At 33.9% G+C, this 12221-nt stretch overlaps 1 protein-coding gene across 1 annotated transcript in view; it reads left to right on the top strand.

The window, feature by feature from the left end:
• Nucleotides 1-2320: 2320 nt before the first annotated feature.
• Nucleotides 2321-12221, top strand: part of LOC147511990 (uncharacterized) — a 28812-nt gene continuing 18911 nt past the window's right edge. Inside the window, exons 1-4 of the mRNA XM_086603575.1 lie at nt 2321-2665; nt 3308-3379; nt 3910-3965; nt 4311-4396. Of these exons, the coding sequence (XP_086459701.1) occupies nt 2648-2665; nt 3308-3379; nt 3910-3965; nt 4311-4396 (232 nt within the window). The 5' untranslated portion in view covers nt 2321-2647. The remainder of the gene's footprint in view (nt 2666-3307; nt 3380-3909; nt 3966-4310; nt 4397-12221) is intronic.

Genomic DNA, 12221 nt, shown 5'->3' with positions numbered 1-12221 from the left:
CTTTTTTTGCACGAATTTTATACCGCCATTTATATGCATTGTTGTAATGAGCATTGACCCTGCACTACAAGATCATGTCTTTGGAAACAGAGTAATATTGTTTAGAGAATGGCAGGGAATAAAACTATGTAAGGAATTGAATAGGTGAAAATTTTGTGGCTACTTTTCTAGGAACTATGAATTAGCAGATATCAATGCCCTATTTGGCTTTAGAAATCACAATTATCGTATGGTTTATTTGAATATCTACATTGGTGATATTTGTTCTTAGCTGACAGGAGTGTGAAGGGATTTGAGTTGGGCTTAACATCGATAAGTGAAAAGAATATATGTATGCAAGTCAGGCATTGGTCAGTTAAGAATCATGTTAAATTTATTGACACATTTCTTCCCATGCCTGCATTCACCTTGATGATTTGCAAATGATTATTGTTCTTGATTTTGTTACCATTTTATTTTGGGTTTGCAGATTAGACGCTATTGAAAATTGACGTGTTGAAGGAACATGGCCAAATGTCTGGTCCAGACTCCATATGTGGTTACATTTAGGCTAATTGTTGTTCTGTCGGTTACTACTATGCTGATTTGAACGATGAGTTGGAGTTTGAGTGCTACTCAGTAGTAATGGCCAAGTTCATAATATGCTTCACTGCTGAAATTTTAAGTTCGAACATGTAAGTTTGAAAACGGAATGAAAGTCCTTGATCACTAATAAGGACAACTACTAACGCAAATAGTTTGAATGTACGTAACAAGGTCTGAGTTGGTATTATTTTTGCTTCATTGCTTGAACTGAGGTTGGGTGGTATTTCGGTGGTAATGTTAATGCTACTTAATTATCTCATCCAGTGCAGTATGTGCAAGAAGCTACTATGGTTAAAGAGAAAGAATCACTATTCCCAATGGCCAAAGTAAAGGAAGGTTTAAGTCCCAAGTTATTAATAAAACTGAAGTACTAATGAAACTAGGGGTTGAACCATTTCTTTGGCTTTGTGCTGTTGTGTGTTCTTAAATTCCTACTTTTAAGTGAGTATTCTATCATCATATATTTTTGGTTTGCTAATGTCTGTTTTGCTTAACATACTTCGGTGAAATAATGTTAAAATATAATGGCATCTAGCACTTATTGAAACTTATGTCAAATTGGAATTGAAGGCATGCTCTTTTGTTTTACATAATTTAACCAGTAAGCTTGAAACTGATCCGGCCTGTATGTAGCACAAGTGGTTAACGTGGGTTTTCTTTATTGATGTACTTTTAGAGTGATAAAGTTGTATCTAAGGTTAGTTTGTAGCAACAACATTTGAGGTAGATGAACTGGGGATGAAAAGAGATGCTTTCTCATTCTTGCTTAAATTTGCATTGCTACGTTGGTTTAAAGTATTCTGTGTAGTTACTCTTTGTTTATGATGATTATTTTCTTACTTCATTTAAATGTTTTTATTATGTATGATAATGTCAAGTGTTGTGTCTTATTGTATAGATAAATGATAGACCTGATTATGTGATGGTCATGCTACAAGCAACAAACTCATGTAAAATAGTGGGTGGTATAGGAAATAGGCTTTTCTCCGTAGCAAACAAGATTCATTGTTCTTCAGTTGTGAAAGAAAGATGTAGTTTGTCTTACAAATGGTTGCCTATTGGTTGAAACTTAAGAGGAAAAGTCTAACTTTGGACAGTTTGAGTCTTCCTAATCTTAACTCAATGCTAATTCTTTGAATTTTCACAAATGAGTTTTTTAAACTCATAACTGAAGTCTTGATCTATTGTTGTGTACTTGATGTATAATTGCTATGATCTTGGTTATAAATTGTTTGGTCACATTTTACTTCATCATTAAACCTCAAACTATAGCTAGCATGGAATACCTTTCCCTATTTGATTTATACTGGCTAACCCAACTGATTTATGAATGTTACAATTGGTCTTTCAAATGATTATTCGTTATAAAAGAAGTATTTGAAGAAACATTATGGGAAATATATTCAATCTGATGAAGGTGGATACTATATATGAGGGGTGCAATAGGACCTTTATTAAGTGGATTTACAAGGAAATTGCATGTAGCTCTGAAATCGATCGTTAAGGGTAGACTAGCCTCATCTTGGAGAAACATTCAGGGAATTACGACCGCTTGACTCTGCCTCGCCTCTCACAGGCAAATCCCCTTGAAGTAATGAATCAGTCGTAGCTAGAACTCTATTGTACATCTCACTTTATATCTGATTTTAGAAATACATAAAAAAAAAAAAATGAAATGTGTAATGCATTTTTTGTGGCACGGAGCTTTTAGTCAAGTTTTGTTTTCTTTTGAGATTCTCTTTAGATTGAATGAACCTAACATTGCTAACAGAAAAACTTTCCACTGCTCATGGAGGCCACGGTGGTCTAAACATCCTTCCTCAAAAACGTTGGAACGTATACAATTTCGACAACCGAGAAAAAGTTAAAAAACAAGAACAAGGGAAAGTTGAAGATGACAAGTATAGGTTAGGGTATGGTATGGGAGTTGTAGTTTGGATGTGAAGAAAGAAGAGAAGAAGAAGAAGACGTTGGAGGAGTTGAGGGATGAGAGATTGAAGAGAGAGAAAAGAGACAAGGAGAGGGAACTTGCATTGCTGAGAGAGAGGAATAAACGGAAAAGATGATTCTAGTTCAAAAGGTTAGAATATTTTCTATTACTCTAATTTTTTTGTAATCCGGTCTTTTATGGATTGATTGCATTTGATCATAGTGTTTATATGAAGTCTCTATTCGTAAGCAATTCACTGAGGAATAGAGGATGTCATTCATTTGGAAGCATGGTGGGATGTCGTGGTCCTCCATGTAGTTAGTAGATCTCCAATCCTCGATAGCCTGTTCTTTTGAGGAGTATTAACTGGTTATTGACTTGCTAGAGAATGATTAGATTCTGTAAAGCTATTCAAGTGTAGGTTGAAACTTCATGATTCCTTTATTAGAACTTTGGAACTCATATTCAGTTTTTTCTTATTAGAATGTTTTTTTAGCAAAATTTAACGATAGAAAGTCACTAGAGTTGTGGAAAACATTTTGAGATTCAAGTGCTGGGAAGACAAGAATGTGAATGGTAACGTGAGTCTCATATATACTTTATCAGTTATCGCATACTCCTGTAATATCAGTCACAAATGTAAACTGTTAAGAAGATGCTAATATATGATATAAGATTATAAGCAATTTAAGTTTTAGAATATTAATAACTCTGTAATATGAAATTCATAAAACATAGGTCCAAGAATGCCTTGTTCTCTTTTAGGATTTCTTATGTATTCTACTTATGCAGGGAAGTTTTACAGGACCAAGAATCTTCTGGTCTGGTTCTAGCCTCCGTACAGAAGCTACCGGATATGGATTGGTAACTTCATTCTCTCCCCTTTTTTTTTTATTCTGACAAATTATTGCTTTTATTGATGCGACTAAACTAAGAAAGAGCTTTAGATAGCCTACCAAAGTCACAGGAAAAAAAGAAAACAAAAAAACATATAGCTCAAGTGAATTTATCTCAAAAGTATCCCTTACCACTCACCAGAAACACAAACTTGTTTAACACTAGTTGCCTAATTTAATTTCCAGATGCCGGTGCTGATCTGGAATAAAGTAAATAAAAGCATATACTGCTCAGTCAAGGCAAAAAAAATTCAGCAAGCATTGAATGCGGATCAGGCTCTTCTCGTTCTCCCCAATTTCATGTACCATAGACACACACACACACACAAGCTTTCAAAAGAAAAAAAGGAAAGAAAAGAAAAGAAGAAGAAAAAGAAAAAACCCAAGATATGCTTGTTTTATCGTCCAATATTTCTACAGCCTATATGGTTAAGGTGTTCTGGCATACATTGTTCACTTCTATTACTTTCGAGTCTCACATCCATGTCATTATTGCAGGTCTTTTTTGCCCAACTTATACTTGCGGAAATCAATAAAGAAATGAAAGGATTAAGGTTTTTCCCTGCTAGATTAGTTCTTTCGTTTTTTTTTTTAATGAAATACTAAAATGTCTTCTTGTTGCCTTGATTCTTTAAAACCATTTGTCAAGAACAGAAGATATGTCGTTGTGTATGATAACCTTTTGAGTCATCTGGATATACCCACCCTCACCCCCAGGGAACTTGTGACCCTCCATTTTATTTTTCCTTTCACATACCCCCAAGTCCCCAACTAAATGGAAGACCGCAGTCAACTTTCATTGACCTGTTTTCAGTGAACTTATTTGCCTTTGAAACATTATTTGTCTTTTGGTTCATTGACCTGCTATGTAATTGGGTTTTCTGAACTTTCATCTCCAGATGTGTCGTAACTGGTTCAGGAAAGATTGCGATTCATATCGTGGAGAAGCTTCTTGCTTATGGGGCTCTTCCCATTACAATATCGGGTAATCATTCTATGTTTGGGATAGTATTCTTGAATCAAACTTAGGCCCTGCTTGGTATCCTGTTTTTGAATGCTTCTGCTTTTGTTTTTTGGTGGACCTGGTTATACAGTTATATTTCATGCTTCGTTGGTATTTCCTAAAGTTTAGGTCGGTATCAAGATGCAAAGAGGTCTTCTATTTAGCAAAGTAACCCCGTAATCATAATTCGGCACATAACCTCCCGAATTAGAACGCTAATAATGTAATTATGCTTATTCCACATCTTCCACATGTTTGGTCAATCACCATCTCTCTTTCAACATGGTAGAATGAGAGGAGTCCTTCTCTTTCTCCTTCCCCAGTCTCCATTTTGTACTCAGTCTCCGCACTTCCCTTCTCTCTCTATTTCTTACAACATCACTAACCCCACCAACTTTGAAACTATAAGTTTGCACAAGCATGGGAAGATCAGAAAGTAGTTTTTTGGCTTCAACTATGGGGTTGTTTCACATATAATTTATATTTAATCCACAATTGGGATTTTGCGTGATCACTTACTTCTTGTGAACCTCTTTTGTACGTTTTGACATTAAAAGCAAGTATTACAGGTTTTTAACACCACTATGTAAACAGTTGAGCCTCTGTAACCTAATTTAGATGAAACATAACCTGATCTCTCTCTCTCTCTGTAACACCAGTGTATATTTGATGGATTGATATGAATCAGCAAAACAATTAATGGATTTAACAATGTTTTTATTGTACAGGCTGAAATGCCTTGGAGGTGTTTGACAATAATCTAAAATTCTTTTTTTTTTTTTTTTTTTTGATAATGCTCAAAAATTCATTTTTATTTCCAAAGCAAGTAGATAGACACATTGAAAATTATAATCATAAAAAAGAAATGCAGATGCGTTCACTTGCAAAATGAATACTCTTACGTGCTAACAGCTCGGCCTTAAATGGAAAGCTAAATTTTGGAGAAAGATAGGTAGAGATCTGTGCTCCTATCTTTATGTGTGTCATATATCTCACATACTCTCTGTTATAAGAGTGTGTAGAGTTGAGGAGGTGACATTTTGTCTTTTTAACTCTGAAATGCACCCACATGATTCACAAGTCATTAGACAACTGAATATATGCATGCAGATTACGCATGAATGCTGAGAGGATGAGATCAGGACTAAGCGATTGGTTATAACTAGATTTTTGGACCCGTTCAACAAACGGGGACCGATTTTTATATAATTTATTTTTTCATTTTATTATTATGTATCAAAAATCTTACTTTCAAATCCATTTTAAATTGAAATATATAATTCAACATATAAATCAAAATCTGTAAATAATTTAAAAAATGTATTAAGTTAGTTATGAAGATATTGATGTACTGATTAATTGAGAAGTCTAAGATAACCAACTATATGCGTTGTTTCTATTTGTTGTGATGTTTCTTTGATAGACTTGCAAGTTGAAACCAATTACTGGGTTTTGTAGCACCAACTATCCACCTTAATATATGGTTCAAAAGAAGATGAAGATAATGGACAACATATTAACACCTATTACTAACTATGTTCATCTAACAAAAATAAAATTTCAACATGTTAATGTATCAGTAATACATGTTTTGGATGTCAAACAACAAAAGTTAAAAATTGAACAATGACAACTTATGGTGTTACTTGACAAATGTTGGTCTCTTTGCTATCAACATCAATTCCGGTTTCATGCTTACTAAAAATCCTACACAAACATATACTTGGTCACCTTACATAAATTACTTTTTGGTCATTACGATCCGGAGTTGCACGTTCAATTTTGCATTATTGGTCCATACATTGAACCTCGTCGAAGCTTTGAACATTTGGATCCACTTCACACACACTTATTTCTTTGAGATATTTAGACCTTATAATAACCATCGAGTTGCCGACATGTACCTTAATAACTTAATTGAGCTGCAACTCGATCTATAGAATGGTCCCGTGTTTGTTGGTAAAACATGGTTATGGACACATCCAAAAAGCTAATAAATTACAAAATTATTAGTACTTTACATACAAAATGGTAGCCCAAATCTTATGTCAATGTTCTAAAATATCAAACGAAGTCTAAACTCCAAAAAGGTGGTAGTTAACTACAAAACTAAATTAAAATTTTCCAAAAGTTACATATATGCACTCAACTGTAAAATTCAAAAATTGCAAAGTAGCATTTGAAGACTCAACGTTTACGCATTTAAATCTATTGGGATCTCCCTATTTTCATGTAAGAGCATAAAAAACTTAATTATAATTGATTATACCTACTACTTCAAACAATATAAAAATATAAAGCTTGCAACAATACAACAATGTTCGGCGCAAGTTTCATAATATTCAATGTTCCACGTAAGGATGTCCGGGCTAAACACGTAATGTATAGTCATATTATTTATTACAGCATATTAGGTTCACATGTGATGTTCGGCTCGAATAAATCTATTGCACCTTGCGTGTTTCATTTATCTACTTATTTGCCTCGTTTTATTGAACTGTTCTTGTTGTGGTTTTTAACCAATGTCGCCTCAAATGTAAAGTTGATCTGCTTTTTTCTTGTTTACGTGAGGAGCCCTATATCGCTATGCAACTATTATTTACATTATATCTCGCTTGTCCGATGAAAGGAAGCTTCTCAAAGATTAACCTTATTTTACAAAAAAATATCAAGGCGTAATCTATTTAAAAAGAAGAGACATCTAATAACAAATACACATTTCTCAGGATTGTACATAGCATTGACTTGCACACATCTTTTGTCTTAGAATCTTTGATAAATAGTTTAAATCTCCCTCGCTCTCAAGCAGATATCTCGTTGAACAAAGGGACGGTGTTTTAGCAGCAGCAGCAGCAAAGTCAAGAAAAGGAGATATCATATCGAGAAGAGAGTAGAGAGAGAAGGTTTGAAGAAAAGAGACATGCTCTCATCTATCCTAACATCATCTTCTCTTCATTACTTTACCAACCCCTCAAAGGTATGTTTTTGCCACTCCTTTTATATGTTTTTCTTATCCTTTACTTCTTGTTACTATGATTTTTCTTAAGTTTAATTTAAGTGATTAGCATGGTGCTTTTTCTTTCGTGTTGCTTCTTTTCTAAGTCAAGTGATCCATTGTTTGATATGACGTGATCATTGATCAAGCGTGCTAAGATTTGATGGTTTTATTTTCTAATTGTATTTTATTGCTTGTTATGTTTTTCTGCCTATATCCATCTCATTTTTAACCATTACCAAACACCGTAACAAAATGCTTCCTGTGACTTTGTTTATATCCTCACCAATTTGTGCAAACTAAACGAGACAATAGTAAAACAAATTAGTATAGACCAAGAGTTTTATTGGTTGTTGGCGTCTTCAAGATTTCTTACTAAGTTGTGTTTGGTACACATTTGATCAATTCTATTCAAGATAAGCTTTTAGGGCATTAAGGATGTTGTTGTGTTTTGGTATAGTTCCAATGCTAAATTCAATGCATGGAGTCTAAAGTCGATCCCTTCTTTTTTTTATAAATGTAAATTGAATGGATAATGGCATCCAATGCAACGCTGGTGATATAGCAAGAAGTGAGGCATATGATCTTCAATGTGTGTCGATTTCAGATCCGCCTAGTGTTAAATATGGAGTGTTGATCCAAGCAAGAGGTATGTACTAAGTTTCCTTTATTTATGCCACCAACCGATGGCTTACTAAACTGGTAGATTTGAAAATCTATAGTAGGTGCAAATTGACTCTTTGAACTATAACACTCTTTCTTCATTCTAAGTTTCCCATTATTCCAAATATTTTTGGGTTAATTATGTATGAACTACTATTATTGAAATGTATATATACATGTTCGTTAATCCCAAATGGAACTACGCTTTTATGCATTTTATAAATTATAGGCAAAAGAATTAAACATAAAGTCCGACTGCCCAAGCTTTTACCAAAATGTTTACGCCGTTGCAAATCACCATTAACTCATGCAATTTTATTTCAATACCCGAAAGCAACAATTTAGGGGGCATCTTCGTGTTTTAGTCCCTTAGAAACCTTGTCCAATGCCATTTGAATTTCAGGCCATTTGGGGTTGCAAGTAAAATGTGGTGAAAATATCAGGGAGTTCCAAACCCATCCGAAATGGCTATGGCATCCCGATAATTTTGAACCATATATGTTGAACCACCTATAAAAAACAATTGTAAAATTAATCATTTGTCATTATATATTCATTTTCAAAGGTTCCAAGTGAGTATTTGGGATTTGATTGAACTTACCTGTAAAAGACGATGGTAAAACTAATCGCCTACCAACAGATGCAGGTTTAGGGTCCCCATAAATAACAGCATCAACCAAACCTTGGTATAGTTCAGCACGAATCGTATGTTGGTTATTTCTAACCCACGAAAGCCTCATTTCCTCAGCAGCAGTGTATGCATCAACCCAAAATTGTTGCTTCAATCGACCACCTCTAAATATTGTTAGTCCTTCATTTGCTCTCATTTGCATTCTAAAAGCATAATACTCTCTTATGGTAACATGTTGTCTCTTACCAACTTTACTACCCTATACCCATTAGCTCCATCAGGAAATAAGATAGGGTATTGCATTGACATAAAACTTGGAAAAGTCTCATCGATCCTCTTCAAGCCGTATCCTTTCTTGTCGACAACAACGTGACGGTGACCTTGAGATTCATCTTCATTACCAACAATAAGACCAGCTACCTCATTAGAAGTTGGCATATTGTATACTCTTCCGTCAGTCTGTCTTGTACTAATGAGTCTTATACTAACATCAGCGATTTCAGATTCTATAAATCTATCTCTGGCCATTATGTAACTCTCGGCCTATTATGTTGTTTTCATTTAACATTTCAATGAGTCCCCGCTATAATGTTTGGATCTAACGGTTTTTCTTTTCAATCTTTTTACTAAAAGAGTTCAACTGTTTTGCACTTCATTGGCTGTAACATATATACGATAATTGGCCAAATTTAGGAATCGACTGGCGTAAAGAACAAAAACAAAATTAATGTAAATGACATGTAATCACAAAATTATTAAGAAAAATCAAATGTCAAATTATTTTCTGCATTGTTCATTAAAGAAAATTATACATACCCAAACAATCTAATATTTTGCACTTCATTTGTTGTATATATGTATAACTGGCCAAATTTAAAAGCTAACTTGGAATTGGTAGCAAGGTTCCAATTTTGTGATGATTCTGCCCACTTATCTTATAAACATATGGCCCCTTTCCGTTGTTTATTTTTTTATCAATCACTCCTCCAGTTGATGTGAAAGCAAACATCGAGTTATACGCCCGTATATTTTCTCTATAACCTACCGATGTCTTTAAATGTATGAAAATTTGTGTCGAAGTAGCTTTTTTGTGTTAGATCAGTATATTTCTTGATCTTTCTTAGTTCTTGTTTCCCAAATTTCAGCAAATTTTGGAATTGCTGCTATATCTGCTATGAGAATGATTGGGGTTCGGTCAACCGGTGTATCACTTTTCTTGAGAAAGGGTTATTTCAACATACCACTTGATTTCACGCCTAAATCTCTTAAATTAAATAGATGTGGATATGGACTGCTTTTGTAAACTAAGGTGAAGCTCTTGTATTTGCTTTGTAATTATAACACGATATGAACTTATTTTTGTCGTTTCTCGGATATGAAATTATAACACGATATGAAATTATTTCTATATAAATAAAATGACCACATGCATCCTATGAAAAATAGTTTGCACTACTTAAGAGCATATCCACTATTATGATGGGAGAATCTCTCTTATAAATAAAAGAAATACAAATTATTAAGCCCTTTAATCATCAATATGATTTTTTGCATGTACATTGATAGACAGATTGAAGACAATGTCAAGGTTGTGGAAATGGATTTTGGGCAATGTAGAGGGAGTACAAAGAGCAGGAATGGCTATTTAACCAATGTTCATGTTGAAATTGGAGATCAAAGATATTGACCACATTGTTATGCAGGAATGGCAAGCTAATATTATAAATTTAAACTAAAAATTAACTGACTCAATAGTTACAAACTTTCATAAATAAAAAGCGTTAAACTTCGGCCATTAAAAAAAATACTATGTGACCAACATAATAAAGTTTTGGTATTAAAGTACTAATCCTCATGGTTTTTTTTCTTTATTATAAAACTCTACATGCCTTTCATTCATTTTTATTTTTTTCTTCAAGATAATATATTTTATCTTTGTTGTGTTTATCATCAACCAAACAATCTAGCATAATATTTTTGAGGATATCGAGTTGATTTTGCTTTTCTTCAACTTCTATTCTTTTCTTCATAAGTTCTTTGAAATTGAAGTCTTCAATTTCTATATCATGTTCATCCTTTATAAACTCAGTATTAGCGTGAAAAAGTCTTTGAATCCTCTGCTTTTGCAAATGAATATGTTGGGCTTCCATCAATTTCTTTAACTATGACGCCTTCACTTTGTTAAAGAATAAGTCTTTTGGTACCTTTAATGTCACAGTGCTTTTGAATCGTCCCGCTCTCTAATTTTGTGTTGTATAATTGGATCTTGTTGAATGTTAAGTCCCGCTTCTAGAATTTCCTTTTTTTTTTTTTTTTTTTACATAAACTGTAATTTTTTCATACGCCATTATCTGCAATATACCTAATAAAATGAAGTCAATAAATAATTGTAAATAATAGAGAAGAGGAAGAATGAAATAATTAGTTAAATAATTTTTGAGTTTTATGGTGTGGGCACGTGCAAAATGTGTGAGGGGTAATTGTTGCATTTTGAAATGGCATAACACCAGACACACCACAATAGACAGTCAAACTTGGTAAATGAATCGTTAACTAACGATAGGGTTACCTAAAGCTCTGAAACGTAAAACTTTGGGTCCAACGCAAATACCCATATTATTGGGACGTCCTAAAGCTAAATCACCTTATTTTAAATTAGATATATTTTTTTTAATTAGGTAGAAGCTATTGGGACCCATAAGTATACTATTAGTGTTGGGCCTGGGCCGAACAAATTGCGAGTATTGAATCTAAAATTCAATTCAAATTTAAATCGCTATCTGTTTTTCCCACGCAGCTTTCTTTCAAAAGCGCAGATTCAATTGCCTGTAATGGCGAAGCTTTGGCATTATCATAAATGTCACTGAAGTTTCTTGGACCCTTAAGAGTAATGCTTTAAACATCATACCTTGACTTATGGGTATTGTTTTGGAGTGGAATCGACGGTGGACAACATAATTGCACAATACTTTTATGACAGGTTCAATCTAAAGCTCGAAATTGCCGGAATCATTGCAGCAAGTTTTGGTCTAGCGAATTTCATTTCTTGACCTGGTGGAGGATTAATCTCTGATATGAGGTATGGGATGAGAGGTAGGCTCTGGAGCCTCTAGGTGGTGCAAACAATTGGAGGTCTAGTTTGTGTGTTGCTTTGTAGAGTGACCACACTGGAGGCTTCAGTAACTATGATGATTGCTTTTTCTTTGTTTGTTCAAGCCGCCTCGACGGGTGACATTTGGAGTAGTTCCTTCGTCTCCGTAAGGTATTTGTTATTATTCATAATATATTTTTAGTAGCATCATCGGGACAAAATAATAAACTAAAGTTTTGGAGAAATACTTATGTTCATGTCGATTTGACTATGTGCCAAATGATGTTGTTGAGAGTACAACCAATATTTGGTGTCATTTCACTTAGAAGATGCACCTAATACCCACTCGCCTTGCAATACCAAAAGAAGCTTAATATACCACACCAATTGAAAACTCAATACAAAACCTAAGCTATATGCAATAGCG

This window comes from Coptis chinensis, chromosome 3 (genome assembly GCF_015680905.1).
Source record: "Coptis chinensis isolate HL-2020 chromosome 3, ASM1568090v1, whole genome shotgun sequence".
NCBI lineage: Eukaryota > Viridiplantae > Streptophyta > Magnoliopsida > Ranunculales > Ranunculaceae > Coptis > Coptis chinensis.
The sequence above is the reverse complement of the archived record's forward strand: the minus strand, read 5'-3'. Positions and strand labels throughout refer to the sequence as shown.